The sequence below is a fragment of the Haliotis cracherodii genome, unplaced genomic scaffold, assembly GCF_022045235.1.
Source record: "Haliotis cracherodii isolate W230 unplaced genomic scaffold, xgHalCrac1.p SCAF_15, whole genome shotgun sequence".
In the NCBI taxonomy this organism is placed as follows: domain Eukaryota; kingdom Metazoa; phylum Mollusca; class Gastropoda; order Lepetellida; family Haliotidae; genus Haliotis; species Haliotis cracherodii.
In genome coordinates this window covers 30,632,062-30,652,488 of record NW_027266270.1, presented here as the reverse complement: position 1 = coordinate 30,652,488, position 20,427 = coordinate 30,632,062, and the positions used below count along the sequence as shown (strand labels likewise).

General features: G+C 40.0%; 1 protein-coding gene across 1 annotated transcript; it reads left to right on the top strand.

The window, feature by feature from the left end:
- Positions 1-11,521: 11,521 nt before the first annotated feature.
- Positions 11,522-16,251, top strand: LOC139462597 (uncharacterized). Its single transcript, XM_071244431.1, has 2 exons — positions 11,522-13,479; positions 13,935-16,251. Exons 1-2 carry the CDS (start codon positions 11,522-11,524, stop codon positions 16,249-16,251), a joined length of 4,275 nt encoding a protein of 1,424 aa, XP_071100532.1.
- The last annotated feature ends 4,176 nt before the right edge of the window (positions 16,252-20,427 follow it).

Below are 20,427 nucleotides of genomic sequence, written 5' to 3'. Positions count from 1 at the left end.
GAAGAAGCTCGATAATTTGCAGGTTTCCATCATGTAGAATGTGCTGCGTGACTCTACAAAAGTAACTTTCTCAACAGACTATCCATGATATTAGCTTTATTAAGGTAAACAGAACCCAGCTTGGAGGTGGAATATACAGTAAACTACGTTCATAACGAACACGCTTATAACGAACTGACAGAAATAGCGAACTTACTTTTTTGTCCCGACTATTTGCTGTAGTTATGCTGTACATATGCTTATAACGAACTACGGTTATAACGAACTAAAATTAGTGGTCCCTTTGAGTTCGTTATATCCGTAGTTTACTGTAACGCTGTTTGATTGACATTCTAGATGTTGGTGAGTAAATAACAAAACATACAACTTTATGGATAACAACTTTTGGCGTATTGCATTTAGCGACGTTTCGATGTAATATCTTGCACCGTTATTCAGCTGGAGTGACTACAGCCAAGTAACCCTCCCTCCAAAAAGGCACCCTACAATGGAGTGAGCTACAAGATTAACTGTGACTCTGGTGACTCGTGCATTTGGGTACGGGCATCAAAGAGCATTAAACTTCAACAGCCAAAGAAGAGGGCAAAAGTTCCCCAGCCATCAAATTCAGTTTGACAAAGTCCAAATCCCCTCTACCAAACATGAGGTCTTCACGAAAAGAAAACCCATAGAAATCCGAAGTCGCAAGCCTTCGATCAACAGAGATCAATGGTATTACATCCCGTCTGTGCCTATGAAGATATAATAAAGTCATAGAGCCTTCCTAATTAGTATATAATCAGCTTGTTCAACTATTTTAGCTCGTATCCAATCAGATTTGTCAACCTTATATCCCACCACCACCATAACCACCACCCTGGTTGTCGATAGTTACATCGATTATGAAAGGCATACATGTACGTGTCACACAAGGGGACAATCGTTTTATGTTTTTTTAATAATTTCTGTTGACAAAAGCATCAGACCAAATTAAAGAACAATCACTTGTTACTCACATACATATTCAACATCTATGACACAGATCATTTTCATCACCGTATTGGTGGTTTAGATTCATGAAGTTTATTGACTCCTACCTGGGTATTCCACCTTTTTTGCATAAGATCCCGAGTATAACTCCTGATGGTTGGTTTGAAATCACCCTGCGGAATTAGGAGTGGAGATAACGGTTTGTCCATATCTGTTTCAGTTGCATCATCAGCTTTTGAGTTACCTTCCATGACTTGTCCAGAAAAGGCGATGTCACATTGGCCATAGAAAGATCAATGTTCAGTTTTAAAACGTTTAGGATTATAGGATGATTGGAGAGACACTTATAAGTGCCTGAAGCAAGGCAGTAAATCTGAAATATGATGGAGATTTTACAATGGTTTTGTTGTCAATATAGGTCAAAGTTGTTATTGAAAGTTGAACTATTATCTGGGATGCTTGGTGAAATAGTCTTGGATCCAAGGGTAGTGGCACTTGCAACTTTGCCATCATTCTTGGAACCGTCTGTAACAATGGATCTGTGAGCATTATATTTTGTTCGTAATTGGTTCTATTCCTGTTGACTTGTGTCGTATTCTTACGACTGGGTGAGGGCAAGGTCTACCTCTGGCTTAGTCATCTGCCAGGGAGGAGAAGTCAGAAGTCGGTGAGGTGATATGATAGTAAGATTTCTTTTAGCTGATGTGTGGTTGAATTCTGATTCTGAGGAGCGGAACCAGATTTGACAAATTTCAAGGTTTTCATACAGAGAGCTGAAAGCACGATTGAATGCTGGGTCTGATTGGTTTAAATACAATTTAGTGATTGATGTATTGCAGTGGTAGTGATAGTGTAACGTTCAAGGGAAAGTTCATCAGCCTCCACATACAGACTGTCCACTGCAGAGGTCCTAAAAGCTCCAAGTCAGAGCCTTAGGACTTGGTGGTGTATAGCGTTGCTTTTTGCAGGCTCCACCATAGTCAATGGAACCATAACCTAGCTTAGAGAGCTGTACAAGTGAAGAAGAGTTGTCTGATCGCCTCCCAGCTCAGTATTTGAAACGACCTTTAACAGGTCAACAGCCCTCAGGAATTTTACCCAATTTTGAGATGAGATAGTATACTCAACGCCAAAAGGAACGCCATACATGCTGGTTAATCTATAAACACTTAGTCATATTCAAGGGATATTAAATTGGTTCGATGCACAAATGAACATACTGGTATTTTGTGTGAACCTATGCTCACGACCGCATCACATTTGACCTAATAGATCCATGACTCGAGATGCACCATTTGTCTCGTGCAGAATATTGTGATAAGAATAAAGACACTCTGTGTACGTACCTTTCTTTATGTTTCTATGGTTTCTTTGGCGGCGAGTATATTATTAAGATACATTTATGGGACCACTGGTGCAGCTAGATTTTCATGTCAACTTGTTAGATTAAGTTCCTTAAATGGAGCCTTGATTGTGTCAGATTGTGACACACACAAGTGTCACAAGACACTCCACCATTCTGTCTCTGAAAATATATAATTTAGATAGAAAAATACTACTGCATTTTGATAAAAACAAACCACATTTTAATTGAGAAGGAGCACCAAATGAGATGGCAGATTCTGACTGAACCTGTGGACAATCTAGACTTCCTTTATTCAGAGCTATAGGATGACAGTGAGGGCTGGGTGGAAGGGGAAATAATATGGTTCAGGAATTGTGAGACAGACTATTCTGTGAATCCTCACTCTGAATCCTCGAAATATGAAATATATGCGGCGGTGTGGCTGGTCTTTACGAAAACTAACGTCACTAAATTCCAACGTTTATTAACTAAAGTACATGAAGTGCATTATACTGTAAGGTATTAATTCACTTCAAAACCGCTTTGTATACAACAGGAATAAAGTCCAAAGTCCACCCCTGGCAAGGTAAGATATCGCAGGTAATATAATTACTAGTACTTCAAGATAAGGAGGTAAGCGTTATCCCCTTTGTTGGAATTGTGACTACAATTTACGAAAACAGACGTCCCTCAAATCCAACGTTTATTAATGAAAGTACATAAAGTGCCTTAACCGAGAGAAATAATATCTATCACCAGGACCTGAGAATACATTTCCGAACTGTCGATTTAAGAACTTGAACAATCGGAAAATACGAAAGTCAATTGGCAAGCGAATAAACACATTCAAGAGTCATGATATACAGATGTTCTACGCATAGGATTGACACTGTTGTCGACATTGATGGTTTTGCATGAACATAATGCTCACAGAACACGTTCTCTGTCTTCCATCTGCCTAGTTTCATAACTTTTGTTGTCACTAACTCCTCAACTTCTAAGACCAATTCGTTCCAGAACACCATTCAGAACACAAGCCACTGTGCTGAGGTTGATCGCTTTGTAGGGACGTTGTCCACTGACAACTTTGCGGGTGCTTAGATCTTCTTTATTTAGTCTCTTAGCATTGTAGCGGGGTCTATAATCTCAACCAACGCAGGCTGAATGGATACTGTAAAATCTGACCTGTCACTGTCAGTCGTTGTACCATGTGCCATGTGGCGCCACATCTGATGGCCTTAACATTGCCGTGAAGGCTAAAAACACAAGTGTTTTCTCGCGCATATCCTTCATCGACAGGTGTAGGTTTTGAGGCCATGACATGTTCATTTGACACTAACATGTATGCACAAGTATTACCTTAGATTTAGGTCTCACCACGTCAGTTCCGGATTTCACGAGTGCATCGCTCGAACAGCTGATGTTAGTTGCAAAGTCACCTATCCCCACAGCCTCCCAGAAACCTCTCAGGTGCTGCTATGGCAGACTTTATCTGTGGAGCAGGCAGTTTATCCGTAATATCCGTGATTTATCCGTAATGACACAGAGAAATTCCCCGAAAAATTTACTCTGCAAAAAAACAAACACCAAAGTTATTTTTAAATGTATATTTTATAGATCATATAAATAATCAACAGATGGTAATCGGTTGTTTCAAAATTGGCATACATCACTGTCATTGACCCAGTTTCCATATGGCACACATGGAACAATGAATTTTCAAGGTGAAGATCATCTGTACATCTGGCCACAAAACAAAACTGCATCGTAGCCGCGTGGAAGTAATCAGATCCTTGTTGCTGACGTGCTCACAGTCGTTGATCCAGTGCATCCTATTTTCGATTGGGTTTTTTCGATTTTCGATTTGGTTTAAATCTGGAGACCTGGATGTTGTCATTCATGCTGTGTGAGGTCGGGCGTTGTTTTGTTGTAAAATAACGTTCGCTTGTTGCATAATGGGAAGGACATGTGACCGAAAATATTTGTGCCTTTTACTTCCCAAGAAGTTGCACCAAGACTGTTCTACCAGTGTAAGAGATCTCTGCCCACATCATCACTAAACCACAACCACTTCCTGTATGCAGTTTAGTGCATAACGTTCCCCACGACGCCTGTAAACACCACGGCTACCATCCGCACAGCGAAGCATAAAAAGTGACTCGTCACTAAACCAAACTTGTCTCTATCGTGGTTGTGGCCATACTCTGTAACCTTGACATCACTGACGTCGCAGCGACGATGCAGGTCAGTCACATCAAACTGGTCGTCTAGCACGAATACCATCAGCGGGTAAACGATTTCTCACTGTCTGGGCTAATATCCTACGCAATCCTGGTATGGCCGTAGTTGTAGAGGGGGCCGTGGTGATTCTTTCACGTACGTGACGTAGCCGTATGAATCTCTCTTCTGCTTAAGGTGTGATACGGGTTCGACCGGATCTGGGAAGGTCAAGTATTGTCTGTGTCGGATAGACGGTCTTGTAATGGTGTTTGGTGCTACGTAGGAAAACCTGTCTACAGCTGAAGATGACGTTGTTGCGTTGGGCTTCCGTCAGTCGTGGTATATTTTCGCTGTTCAGTTGCTGTAAGATTGTGATGACATGCAAATGAAAACCCCAACGTTTTTTTATTGTCCAACAAGTGATGTTGTATGTATATGTCATGTTATTGTGTTTCAGAGCCAGGTTCTCACGTGATTGTGTTTCTGCGACTTTTCCATCTTTTCACCAAATTTCCGCAGAACCTCAATCTCTACACGCAACTCAACCCCAATCCATGCAGAAACCGAATGTTGTTATTCAATTTGTATGCGTGTCAGATATTTACGATTTTACTACATTTGAGTTTAATTTTTGCAGAGTATAATTGTTGGAACTTGAGGGAATGGGGCACCAACTTTCTTACAATATGCATTCAATTTGTCTAACAGCATATCATAACTCTAACGTCTCCTTGGCCAGACTGAGGGGTAACTGTTCTGCACTGAACTTGACCAGCCCTCCGACAAGAGTCTATGTGACCACAAAGTCTCCGGGCAAACATTTTCCATCGGAAGTTCCTGCTCTGGCATTGCGTTCCTCATGAGGAAGGTTTGTTCTGAAGTTGGAAGTTGGAATGGCTGAGCCACAAGCATATGTACTTTCTAAACCATGGCTGACTGTTCCACAGCTGTGATATTAGTGTGCCGTGAACTCCTTTGGCCTTCTCCGTGTCCAGAATCTGTGGAATTATCTTGAATGGTAGATTATTCAAACATTATTCAGCTCTCCCCAGCCCTGTTGCACTATGGCATATATGCCAGATGTGAACGGGTCTAACAACCTGCTGTTGTACATTGGTTGATGTGTGTCTACTACCGTATTGAATCTGTACCACGTGGTGACACATGAGAGCTTGTCTACGTTTTGGTGTAGTTGACATTCGTACTGCGGGTTCAGTCTGGACAAGATGTCTGCTTCTCAATTATGGATTCCCTGCACATGTTTTGCGATTATGTTTACCTAAAACTCCAAGGCTCTTTCCTTTCAGTTTTCTGCAAGGACCATCTCAGTGGTTTAAGTAAGCCACTGTCAATATGTTGTCTGAATGAAACTATATATGCAGTTTCTGTCTAAAAAATACCCATGTGTACGTTCAGTCAGTAACTCCCTGAAGTTAGCAGATTCGTGTGAAACCTGGGTGTCCCAAAAACCCTGAGCAGGAATTCCACGAAACACTGCAGCCCAACACCAATGGCTGTCGTCTGTCAATATTTGTCCTTGTATGTGCTTTGGCAGCAATGTGTTACCTATTCCAGCTACCAAAAAGAGTTAATCCACCACCTAAGCTCGTTTTGACTTCATCAGTCAACTCCAGTATATCGTCCAAATATTTCTTTGTTGCCAACATCCTATAGACATACACAAACAAACCAGCAACTCACGCTAATGTTCTAGCCCTTAACTCATTCCTCTTGAGAACTCTATTCAAGTCATGTCCAAATTTCCGTAGTTTATACTTTGGTATTTGCTACTCAAGCTCTCCAGCGGCTCCTCTTGACACAACCAAGTCTCCAAGAAATTCCTTCTCATTCCCTGGATTGATGGACGATTTTTCGAAGTTGAACTGCCAACCTAACTTCCCCAAACAACTCAGTACAGAATCTCAACTGGCACATAGATCAGAAAGCAAGCCGTCATCAATATATGAAGCTACCCTTAAGCCTAATGATAAGAAGCGGGTCACCACCTCACGTGTTACCTTTTGGAAATAGAACAGACTTACATTAAGACCAAATGGGAGAACAGTCCACACTTAATACTGGTCTCGATGAGAAATCCCGACATAAGTCTGGAACTCCTAAATAGCAATATCATGAAACCCATTTTTTAAATCCCACGTGATCATTTGATCTCCAGTACTCAGATGAGACTCTTCAATTGCCTGAAATCTTTTTTGGCCTCAATCTGTTAACCTTTTTATGAACACATCCCAGCTGTGAAAACCATTTTGGGACATATAAACAAAATTCAACAAAACGGTTAGACGTTAGTCTGATGAAAGTACTCCTGTTAGCGCACGTACATGTGAGTGAGTATGGTTTTACGCAAATTTTAGCAATATTCCAACAATATCACGGCGGGGGACACCAGAAATGGGCTTCACACATTGTGCCCATGTCGGGAATCGAACCCGTGTCTTCGGCGTGACGAGCGAACGCTTTAACCACAAGGCAACCCGACCGCCCCACGTACATGTATTGTTGTCAAACATATATATCCGAAAAAAACACCTTGACATCATCGTTGTGTCATCTGGTCCGATCTAAAACCTTCTTGCCTAAATGTCTTAGCCCAAAAGTTTACGTAGATGTTATCAATGAGGAAGACCAGCATTTCACATAATGTTTTCACAGTAGCGTCAGAAGACATTTACTTTTACTTTTGGCATTAGTTCTGAACTTCTGAAGATAGAGATGTAACTATATCTATGGTCACAAATACCTCAGGGATCAAGGAATGAAGTATTTCCTTAAGTTTGTCGTGTGGAATAGGCTGTATAAAGTTTTAAAAATCAAACGTTTGAATATACATGTTATTGAACTTGTTTTTCTGGCGGGGGGGTTCTAAGATTGTCTTTGAGCATCCACATGGTAGTAATTCCACACGGTATTCAAGACACGCATAGTCCCATTACACCACCTTTTCTTCTCTGTGAAAGTAGAAGCTGTACAATAATTTTTTCACAGCACCATCTCTTCGGACCATCTAGCATGTCCTGGGGACGCATCATCCCCATTTTATTGTGGGACAAGTTACAATGTATGTCTTAAAGTTTAGTCCCTTTACGCCACCTTCAGCCTGAAACTGTCACCTGAAACTACTCCATGGGGACATCTTCATCAAAAGGCAGTTATTGGGCCTATTACACTGCACTTTCATCAGATAACTCATCATTATCTGGTGTAAATATTGCCGATATGTCGTATATGAATGAATAATTAACTCTCTCGTCATACTTAAAATTATGTTTATATAATCAACATGTAATTTCTTTCCAATATGTCCTCCTATGGGGGTGTTACGATATCCACACACAGAGGCTAAGAATAGGAGCAAAAGATTTTCATGAGATTGGTTTCCAATAACCTTCACATACTTTTTACTTTTTTATAATATTGAAAATGTACAACTCAAGCTCAGGTATAATGACATGTAGTATTAAATTACTTTAATTCATTGGTTCTACGCAATGCAATCACAGACCGCTTAGACACTGATAATGCTGATGATGATGAGTGAGTGAGTATGGTTTAACACCGCTTTTCTCAATATTCCAGCAACATCACGGCGGGGGACACCAGAAATGGGCTTCACACATTTTACCCATGTCAGGAATCGAACCCGGGTCTTCGGCGTGACGAGCGAACGCTTTAACCACTAGGCTACCCGACCGCCCTGATGATGATGATGATGATGATGATGATGATGATGATGATGATGCCTGCACTTCATGTTCTGCCAGGATGAGTTCCTCGTGTGGATGCACTCAGAGATATCATGAGCATCGATTTAAATAATTGGGATACGATGACATTCATCAACCAAGGGGGCCAGTCTGACCACTCGATCCTGTTAGTCGCCTCTTACGACAAGCATAGGTTGCTGAAGACTAATACTAACCCGAACCTTCTCATGGGGTCTCATAGAGATGGGCTGTCGTCAAAGCAAATCAGTATGCCGGAAAAATGGTACAGCGATCCCAATTCAATTCAACTCACATGGTCTTGAACATCTCGTATCAAATTGCCTAGATCAGTTCTTGTCGGTTGGCTGTAAAATGTAGTTGCTGTAGTTGATGGGGGACATGTATGGGGAGCGTGCAAGCCATCGCAACACGCTGACGTTGTTTGCTGCAAGGAAGTGCTTTACGATTCGGGCTGTAGGGAGAGTGTCAGGCTAATGAAAGACACCACGTGGCAACTGTTTTAGAAATGGTCGGACAATCGGATTCAGAATGTCATGTGACACTAACCCTCAATTTTTTATTAAGGATGACCACTGATGTTCTCTCCTGCCCACAAATTCCTCCACACACCATAACACCAACTCTACGAGCCGGCACGACCTCCTGAACGCAACATGCTTCTGTTCGTTCACCCCTTCGGTGGTAAACACGTTGCCTTCCATCAGCTCTGAACAGACAGAAAGCGTTTTCATCACCCTCTGCCAGTCACGTCGCTGCCAACCCCATCTCAATCTCTGACGACAATGTTGCACTGTCTGTAAGCCCTAATTGATCCCTGAGTCATTCGTCCTTCTGACCTTCAATACTGACCTTCATTGGGCGTAGTTACCCTTGGTGTGCCTGTCTGATGTCTGCCCGCTCTGTCTGTAACGTTGCATCAGGTTAGTTACATCAATTCTTGCAATGCCATCCATGCCCAGGGGCCGTTCGCGTGATTCTGTCAGTTGTGACATTTCTGTGGTGGTTTGTTTATCAATGTGAGTGTCTGACATGCCGTCAATATCATATACCCTTATTGCACGTGTAGTTTCGGCTGCTCAAACAGAAAGTTGTTTTCACTTTTTCGCATTTTCGACAAACGTGTCGTGGGCGTGTATCACTTTCTGCACAGAGCAGTGTTGTGTTTGAACGATGTATTTTGAATTTATTTAGTTTGAACTTGTGTTTTTACATTTTTGCAATTTCAATTTTTAAAGAGGTAAAGTTTCTTTTGGCCGTCAATTACAACAACGCTAAAAAGAAATTCAGCAGACTTGGTATTGTTAATTTAAGTCAAGTCTAAAAGATTTATGCTGTTGAAAACTAAAAATTATTTGAGATTTATGCCGACAACTACATTAGAATTACCCCTCGATTTTGAAGTTGTTATTACTTAGAAGTTAAATGTCGAAGTCATAATAATGTATTATACAATTTAAGAAAATGTCAAGCATATCGTAATTTTAGGCAAGTGTACTTAAAAGGTAATTTCTAAATATGTCATAACACCAAAAAAAGGAAAATCCTTTCATCATTGACAGTTTCAAAATATTATATATGGGATTTTTTTGTACTATGCACATCAAGTAACAACTATAATGTTAACTCTTAAGCAAAAAACCTGTCTGTACTCAAGCCGTGAAAACACAAAGGCCTCTGGTGTAGTCATAATGGAAAAAGATTGATTAAAGTGATAAACTTAAGGCACTTACGCCTATTTCCGTCATGTAATTGTCGTCAGATCAATATTTTTATCTCATTTTATATTACCAGTCGAGTATTCCATTATGAATAAGTATGATGGGGTTTGAAACAGCACCCGACACTTAAACATTTTCCATGAAAAATCACAGGTCCATTAAATTGCCATCCCATTGCTTAAACAACTGATCAATCTGTCTGCTATCTGAGTATCCTCAAAGTACTGTCCAAGGGCGTATGTTTTGGCCCTCGGATGGTAGCTCAGGGTGATGACGGAAGACAAAACTCAGGGGTGAAGTTTAAGACGACAGCAGCCATGTTTATTGTTGATGGTTTGGAATAAGTCGAAAGGGTACATGTTAATAATCAAAGTGCTGAAATTCGTAAAGAATGCTCCAGGCAGATCAAAGAAATGTTGGATGCTAACATTATTAGGCCAAGTTCCTCTGAATGGCATTCACCAGTGGTTATGGTTAAAAAACGGGATAATACTTTTCGTTTTGCGGTAGATTATCGCCGTCTCAATGCTGTCACTAAGCCAATATTTTTCCCTTTGATTCGTTTTGAGGATGTTATTGATGCTGTTGGAGAAAGTCATGCCAAAATATTCAGTGTTCTTGATTGTGCTAGTGGCTTCTGGCAAATTCCACTCCATCCGGACACAAAACACAAATCAGCCTTCATTACTCCAGATGGTGTTTTTGAGTGGAATCGCCTTCCCTTTGGTCTTAAAAATGCTCCAATGGCATTTCAAAGTACAATCTCAGAAGCTTTGAAAGAAATGAATTGGAAGTATATTTTAATATACGTTGACGATATCATAGTATTTTCCAAATCATTTTCAGAACATTTGAGCCATTTGAAGTGTGTATTTCAAAAAATCAAACAAGCAGGCCTTACTTTGAAACCAAGTAAATGTAAATTTGCCGCAAAACAAGTTCAGTACCTCGGTCACATTTTCAACAAAGATGGCGTGGAAGTTGACCAATCCAAAATTGAAGCTGTCAATCAAATCCCCCAGCCAAAGAACGTTCATGATGTTAGGCACTTTTTAGGCTTGGCAAGTTACTACCGGAAATTTGTCTCAAATTTTTCAGGAATAGCCTCTCCACTCTATGAGCTTCTCAAGAAAGACATCCAATTCCTCTGGTCAGACAAAGCCCAACAAGCATTCACCACACTTAAGCAAAAACTAACTTCTGCTCCAGTTCTTGCTTACCCAAATCCTACTCACCCTTTCATTCTCACCACAGATGCATCAAAGACATCTATTGGGTACATTTTAGGTCAAAAAGACTCCGAGGGTCGAGAACGTGTCATTTGCTATGGTGGTAGGTCACTGCATCCAGCAGAACGAAATTGGGGTGTTTCACAGCTTGAATGTTTGGCAGTTCTAGAAGGTATTAGACACTTTAGGGTTTATCTTGCAGGCAACAAATTCAGGGTATATACAGATCACAAAGCACTGACATGGCTACACAATATCAAGGAAGAAACAGGTCGTTTGGGTAGATGGTCACTCATGCTGCAGGAATATGATTTTGAAATTGTACATCGTCCTGGCAAATCAAATACCAATGCAGATGCGATATCTCGCACAAAATATCCTGAACCTAAAACTCTTCCCATCACAGATGATATACCCACCCCCCCACTCCCCTCCTCAACCCCCACTTATGCTCAAGTCATAGCATGTCAAAGTACAACAAAATCCTCCACATCAACATCTCACTCATCAGACCGAACTTCCTCCAAACAAGACATCACTTCTGATGTATGCTTCAGTCAACCTTCATTCCATTCCATACAAACACCACAGGCCACTCCTGATCTAGCACCATCAGCCCCAATTCCTGAAGATCCAGTCTCCTTAGAAATCGACTTTGTGTACACCAATGAATCAAAGACAACATGCCCAGCCATCTTCTCAGTCTCCACTGCTTTTGATGATGAACATTTTGATTCTAAGCAGTATAACTCCCCTGACCTCAGGCCAATCATTGACTATCTTCAGAAAGGTGAAATTCCCAACAGTTACACAGACTCTCAGGTCAAAGGTCTCCGAGGCCGTGCACAAGAGTTTGAAATGTTGGATGGTATTCTGTATCACTTTCACCAGGCAAAATACAGAGGCACCAAAAACATGCGCCCAACTTCTATCAGACAGGTAGTTGTTCCTTTGATTCTCCGCAAAGATCTCCTCTACTCCTATCATGATTCCAAAGTAGGTGGCTGCCATCTTGGTAGAGATTCAACTCGACAGGCTCTTCTTGCTAAGTACTTTTGGCCTGGCATGTATCAGGACATTGAGAACTACATCAAGTCTTGTGATATCTGTCAAAGATCGAAACGTCAGACAAATGCCAAACCTGCTCCTATGGTTCCTATGCCAATTGAGGACACCTTCTCCCGTATGCATATTGACATTTTAGGTCCCTTACCTGAAACCAAAGATGGCTTCAAGTATGTTTTGCTTGTAGTTGACTCTTTCACTCGTTGGACTGAAGGTTTTCCAATGCGTTCTCAAGATGCTCATGAGGTTGCCAAAATTCTCTTCAACGAAGTTATTACTCGTTATGGTGCCCCTCGTACCCTTCTTTCTGACAGAGGTCGTCAGTTCACTTCAAAGCTCGTAAACGCACTTTGTGAGCTGCTTGACATCAAGCACCATTACACATCTAGCTATCATCCCCGCACCAATGGTATGTGTGAGCGCCGCAACAGCACCATTGAGCAAGCTCTCAGAGCCTACGTAAAGGCTGACCAATCCAATTGGGCAGAGCTTATTCCCTGTGTCATGATGGCTATGCGTTCAACACCATGTCACTCCACTGGCTATTCTCCTCACTATCTTCTCTTCGGTAAGGAAATGCATCTTCCTGTTGACACTGCCTTACTTCCAAAACCCACCATAGGTAAAACTGCAGAAAGCCATCTCCGCACCCTGTTGGAAAATCTTAAGGTAGCCAAATCCATTGCCAAGGATAATATGCAAATCAGTCAGGAACTAAATAAAGACAGACAAGATCTCAAAGCCAAGCCTCCGTCCTTCTCAGTTGGTGACAGAGTATTGATGACAGATCCTACTGTGAAGAAAGGCCATTCTCCCAAATTGTCCCTCAAATGGTCTGGTCCTTACACTATCACTGCACTTGGTCCAAACCACACTTTCAAACTTCAGCATTCTCACACTGGCAAAGTCCACAAGTCCTTGATACATGCTGACAGATTGAAAACATACACTGAGCGTGCTGAAAATGCTGACATGCAACATGATGCAGAACGCCCTGAAGCTGATCATGAGTCTAGGTCCTCCTCCCCAGAGCCCCAGGTCACCACAAATCCACCACATGATCTTGATGATACAAACATGGTGCCCTCACAGTCAAATATCATTGATCAAGGCAATACGTCACCCACCTCCTCTCCATCTGATACACCTATCCAGTCTCAGAGACACAATGCCAACACAAATGACAGGCAAACCTTCCCTGTAGATCGCATTATTCGATGCAAATGGATCAACAATATCAAACACTACCAAATCAAATGGAAAGGGTATTCTGGTACCACATGGGAACCGGCTTCCAATCTAAGCCAAGATCTCACTGAACACTATCATAAGCACAAAACAATGTCTGGGCATAGACGCAGGCATGGGCACAAGTACTTCAAGTAATCTATTAGTTCTAAGTCTCCTTATTCTCTTGGGGTATTTCCCTCTGGTAACCATGGATTTTGATTGGCCACCCCCCTTGCAGTCAAAATAATGTCTGTGTTCTTTAAGTGCTAGGATTTGCTAATGTTCTGCAGGCATTTTGCATCTCCAGGTCATCTTTCTTATGGTTTCCTATTTCGTTTCTCTAAGGGTCTACGTGGAGCCTGATGATACTATGGCTTCTGACAGTCTTCGCCCATCCAGTTTTTTGTGCCAGTCCTGTACAACGTCTTAATTATGGAATTGTGTACCAGCCAACCTCAAAAGTTCACTTCGCTACAGAATACTGGGTCCACACCTATGAGGTTAAAATCCCAGCAGTACCAGGCATCCCCACAAGGAGCGGCTGCCATCAGGGCAATAGTACATGTGCTCTCCTCAATCAAATACAAATGCATTTGAATGTTATTAAAACGAAATGTGTTTCACAACTAACTGAAACACGACAACAACTAATGCAATTAATTCCTGAATCAAAAACTCCTTCATCAACCCGTACAAAGCGTGCTGTTCTAAGTTTTGTTGGTTCCTTATCAAAAACATTGTTTGGAACAGCCACAACAAATGATGTTAATATTTTAGCCCAACATATAAATGCCCTCACCAAACAGGATATTAATGTTGCACATACTCTACAACAGCACTCAGAACATTTGTCCTCCTTTATGAAGCTAGTTGATACCAGATTTAAAAATGCTATCAAAGGTGTAAAAGCAAATCATGATGCCATCCGTTTAACAGCCCGTGCTATGGAGCAAAATGTTAAATCCATTCAATCCACATTTGTTACATTAACTTCTCTCTTGATAGATCAGATACAGAAAGCATATATTGTTGAACACCAACTGGAGGAACTTAAATTAGGTATTCTTGATCTCGCCAAGAATAAATTATCACCCCTTCTTATTCCTCCACAAATCTTGCAACAAACAATTCATCATCTCAGTACCCTTCTCTCAAAAAAATATCCAAGCTTTAGACTTTTGCAAACAACACCTGCCTTCTACTACTCTAATGCCAAATTCATATATGCTCGTGCTAAATCCTACGTTTTTATTTCTATTAAGTTTCCAATTTCCTCTATCATTCACTCCCTCCAATTGTATAAAATTATCTCCCTGCCTCTTCCTATCAATGGTACATCTCCTCATACAACTCAACTGTTGGATATGCCTGATTATCTTGCACTTTCTCAGGAAACTCAACATTATGTTAACTTGGATAGTTCCACTTTAGCTTCATGCAATGGGGATGAAAATATCCTGCACTGTCCTTTTCATATAGCTCTTCAATCGTTTACGAAACCTTCCTGTCCTCTGGCATTATTCCAAAATGACAAAATTGCAGTTAAAACGCTCTGTGATTTCCGTTACATAACTAAGCCTCAACCTCCCCAGCTCATTCCTGTTGATGCCTCTCATGTTCTTGTCTATCGCATTCCCTTTCTGAAACTTCACTGTCCTAATAGTCATCGTATGATTCCTGGTTGTACATTTTGTGTGATCGTCGCTCCTTGTTACTGTTCACTGTCGACTGAGGAATTCTTCTATCCAGCATCCTTTGGGTCCTGTGAGAACACTACCAAACACATCACCCATCTGTATCCTGTCAACCTGGCTCTGCTTCAGCATTTCTTTGATTCATCTGTCCTCTCTACCTTTGCTGGAGATACCCATTTTAAGACAAATGTTAACTTTACCATTCCAAATTTTAACATATATTCACATGAATATTCAACTATTTTGGCTAACGACAATAAAGCTCATCTTAGTTTGAAGCTCATTGCAGAAAGTGCAAAGAAAGATGAAACTATTTTCAAAACAATTGCAGAACCCCTTATAGATGGCCAAATTCCCATTCAAACTTCCTGGCTTGACACTAGTTCTGTTCTTGCTGTCACAGCTGCTGCTGTCTCAGGTGTCGCCATTATACTGGTTTGTTGTATGTTCTTCAAAATCCGCACACTCTCAGCAGCACTTACACTTGTAACCTGTGTTGGCCCTGTTAAAGCTGTGTTACCTCCTGCTCTTAATTATAATGATCACACTCCACCCAATTCAGGTACAGCTAGCTTTGTCCTTACTGATCTTGCTGACTACCATGTTTCTATTCTCCTAGGCCTTATAACCTTAGCTATTGCTTCTATCCTTCTTCTTCTTCTCTATCAACAGCGTTCAGGTCCTCGGAATGGTTTAGTTCTTGAACTCACATCAGGTTCTGAATGTGTGGCAATCCCAGTCATATCTCTGACACTCTGTCCGTCTTACTGGGATATTCAATCACCCTTAACTGTGGAAAACCTCCACATTGCTGGTTACTTCTTCCCCACCCTCTCTGTTAACTGGCCAGGCTTCATTGTAACTAACCAGCTTACTAAAACCTCCATCACTATCCCCAATACCATTAGGATTTCGTACTTCAATGCCCGTCGACTCCAAAAGATCTTCAAGCAACCTTTCAGCGCCTACCTCCTACTTGTCCACAATAATTTGTATACGATTCTTGAACCACCTACCTCAGTGCAATCATTTTAGTGTGTGGGCAGCAATATTTGAGCAATGCATCATGTATCATTTGTTTCAGCTAGTGTATTCATATTTCATGATTGATATTGTGTTTTGTTTATTTGATTGATTGTCATATTGTGTACGTTCTCAATCTTGAAGCTTTTGAGGACAAAAGCTCCACGACGCCCAGGGGTATTGTCATAGTTGTAAAATTGGTCATGTTTTCCTCAATATTTATGTAATAGTTAACTGTGGTAATAGTCTTTATTGTGTTATATTAAGTTAAATGTAAGGTGCTGTTTTCAATCAGTCTCACATGTGAAGGTCGCAGCTATCTAGAAAATTACATAACATCCTTGGAGCATGGTCAGTATTATCTATCTGTACGTGTCTCAGCCTCTATCGCAATGAGCGCTTGTCACACGTTTGCTGATACGTCCAACTCATATCAATATTTTCGGACTACTTCATCAATTATTATTCAACTTATGTGGACATCACTTGGTCAAACTTCTTAGGCAAGCCTTAATCCCTATTCTCGGCGCACGAACTCAAATTTTCTTATCAAGCTGATAATTGAACATGCAGTAAATTCGTGACCATTCAAGGTGTCTAGAGTATATATACTGGCTAGCCCCGGGGGTACCTCACTGTCGAGAAATCCCCAATAAAGGAGCTGGCCATAGACACTTTGTTTGGTTTCTTTGAAGGTAAGTCATGTTCACCTTACTATTTCTCTAAAGTTATAAGTTAAATTGTTTTATAATTTGTATCGTATATGGAGCAATATTACCAGCTGTAAAGGTGTTTAATCTTATGTTATTGACCGTGTATAAGTGAAAATATATTAAGTGAGTTGTATCTATTTTACGGACTTATCTGTCAAATGTACGTGCGTTAGGTTTAGACAAAACTATCGTTTAAGTATTAACTCCACAGTATAGCATATATTGAATATCAAACATGTTCCGAATCGGAAATAAGATGTTAACATTTGGGTGTCGTGGTAGCAAGCTGTGTATTTTATCTGCGTATTGATATTTTGGTGTGATTCAGTTATTTTGTATATGTGAAAATGTCGCGTAAATGCAGACGAACTATTTCACTTTGATCAGACCTTTTATATCACACGAGGTATGTACATATCTTTTAATGTAAGGATTCTATGATGAACCATACATTGCATGTATTACTTGTTCATAAACAGAATCCAGACTGTTTTAAATAATTTTTATATGAGTTATTTGATGGATCTAGCCTGGCAGAAAACGTTAATTTCTGTAGCTAATATATGAGGTATTCACATCACACATATTTATGCTAATAGCACAACTAAGCCAGAGCTAAAATCAGTAATAATATCCATGTAATCATTTAGCTAATCTGTTAGCGATGTACAAATAAGTAACTCTCTTGTATTTACATAGGGCTGAGCATAATACATTTGTAACACAGCTTCAGCAAACATGTCTACATTACGAGCAATGCCTAAAATGTACATATATCCATATATCATACCATTCAGTAATGTGAATGGACATTTGTTAATGGGCCCGTTAACTCAGTGTATGTGGATGCTATCAGATATAGTTTGTTTGCTCCGGTAGTTTAGATGAATTATAGATATGGCCTTCAAGTATAACATATACCAGCATAAAACAATGAATGATATTCGCTCAGAAGTACAGCCAACGCATGTTGTTATTTATATTTAAATCTGCGTACATTCGATACCGATATTGGGTTTAACTAGGTTTATACGTAAATAAGACATACCTTATGGCAGTCCCATTTAGCAAGGCGTAATCATAATTAGGAGTGGCTGAAAATAAGTATCATATAAGATCATGTAAGCTTTGTTCACAGGTATCTTTGTAGACTGACTTTAATATTGTTATTTGTAATTGGTTATTTTATCAATAAGCCCATGATACATTTGTATATCATGACATTTACACTCTTATGTATAATCATTGTTTAATATCACGCACTATTGTGATAACTGCTTCTTTTATGGAAACTGTAAATGTTCTATATGACTTTGTACTTTATATGTAAAAATATTTCTTATTTTAAATGTGAAATGACTGTCGAGAAATCCCCAATAAAGGAGCTGGCCATAGACACTTTGTTTGGTTTCTTTGAAGGTGGTGCCCGATCCAGAGCTAATTCCCCAGGGCTAATTCTAGATATTGTGACGGTTTGCATACGAAAGTGTCAAACCATCATAGTACTAAGATTTCCGAGATGATGACAGTATTGACTGTCTCATCATGCAAATATTTTCAAAAAACACATTTTCAGGTCCAAATGGGATTTTCTTCTTTACTACTTTTTATTATGAAAATATAATGCTTTCCTGATGTTGTTAATGTCAGTACTGATGCATATATTGATGCTTTTATGAAACCTTTTAGCACGATCGAGAACCATTATATTGAACAAATACCCCTTACCGGAACCGCACTCAAAGGGCGTCATGTGATTCCTGCTCAAAATTTGGTTTGCTAGGTTTACAGCGTTCAATGCCTAAATACAGCTTACAACAATTTATTGTATACAAGCGGGGGACATTTCCAAATTTGGCACCTCAGTGTCCTATGAAATTCCCTATCTTGACTTCTACCATATGCTCACGTGTGTGTTTTTTGTCAGGTTAACAATTGGCTATCTATATTTCACTGGCGCACTCGGTGTGGCTGGAGACGCTCATCTTTTCGCTTTTTGATAATGATTCAGAAACACAAGCTTATAAAGAAATCGGCATCTGAAAACAGACTCTGTTTTAGTAGAGATGTCTGCTGGATGGAAAGGTGTTCGTCGCTTTTATTTGGAAGAAAGTTTATACTAGAATTGGGAAAACACGAACAATCGATTGTACAGCAAATTTAACTTTCAGAATGTGTTATTGTGGATTGTTCTGATGGTACCTAAGAAGATCTCGGCAAGTGCCGTCACAAACGCATAAGTGATGGTAATTTATAAGCCATTACTTATATCTGTTCAAATTCCTGTTTCGTCGGATAATCTCAGTCGTTGACGTTTTATATATTTGTCTTGGAGTATATCTCACCCCGATTATGTTTCTAGGTTTGTTAGCACCATACCCGTGCTCGTGGGTTTTGTGAATGGTAGTGGCCTTCTAGAATGTTACTATACTTCATTCCTCACTGCATCAAAGTAATTTGTGTACCGATTACATACCTTCTACTGTCAGAGTGGTGAAATGGGTGGTTGTTTAAAACGGACGGCAAATACCGATTACCTAAGACTCGGTTGATATTTCCCATATTAAAAACACTCGTGATGAATCCTCTATGTATATTTCTAGATATCCTGTATATTTCATCACACGAGTGAGTATATTTTTGCTTCCCTCTTAAGGAATAATAACACAATATTCCACCCGATTCTAAGACTTGGGTGTTATGATATCAAATTTGGTGAAGTCCTGCGAAATGTGTTTTGAAACAAATGGTTATGTCTATTTTATCAACTATTTGACTGATTGTATGTTTGGTTAAACACTCCACGTGTATTTTCGGTTAAGCTAGACCTGTATGAGTGCGGGGCTTTGGGTAAATGAGTTCATCTGTTCTATATGAAACTTTTCAAAGCCTTTATCATTGGTACAGTTGCACTCAAGTGTGTTATGTTCACCTGTTAACTACCACCCCAAATTCACACAACAGACAGATATAAGGAAAACACTCGATCACTGTGTCAATATTTTGGTGTACGAATGTACAAAGCTTATGTATATTTGCACTTATTCACGAATTATTTGCAGCTTATCCGCGAATTATTCGCTATTTTACTGTAGAAAACGGTCCTACAACATCTAAAATCTAACCTCATCTGCCATTAGTAGTAACTTCATATTGTAAAACATTCATTTATCCGTTCTCAATGTGTCAGTCATTTCATTCTAGCATTGGTTTTATCAGCGTATATACACATACATGTATGTATTTTTCTGTATTTATTTGTAAATATGTTATAACTTATGCGGAGGGAATTAATCTATGATTGGCATATATGTCAATAGTAAGGACCTTGCAATGTCAATGACTTACATAAAAGTTACAAAACCCTTTTCATAATCATAAATAAGTCCACTGTACGATTCCGACTATATCGTGAGCATATGTTTAAAAATCATTATCAAATAGTTATGACACCAGGTGTTCCTACCCCACCGGT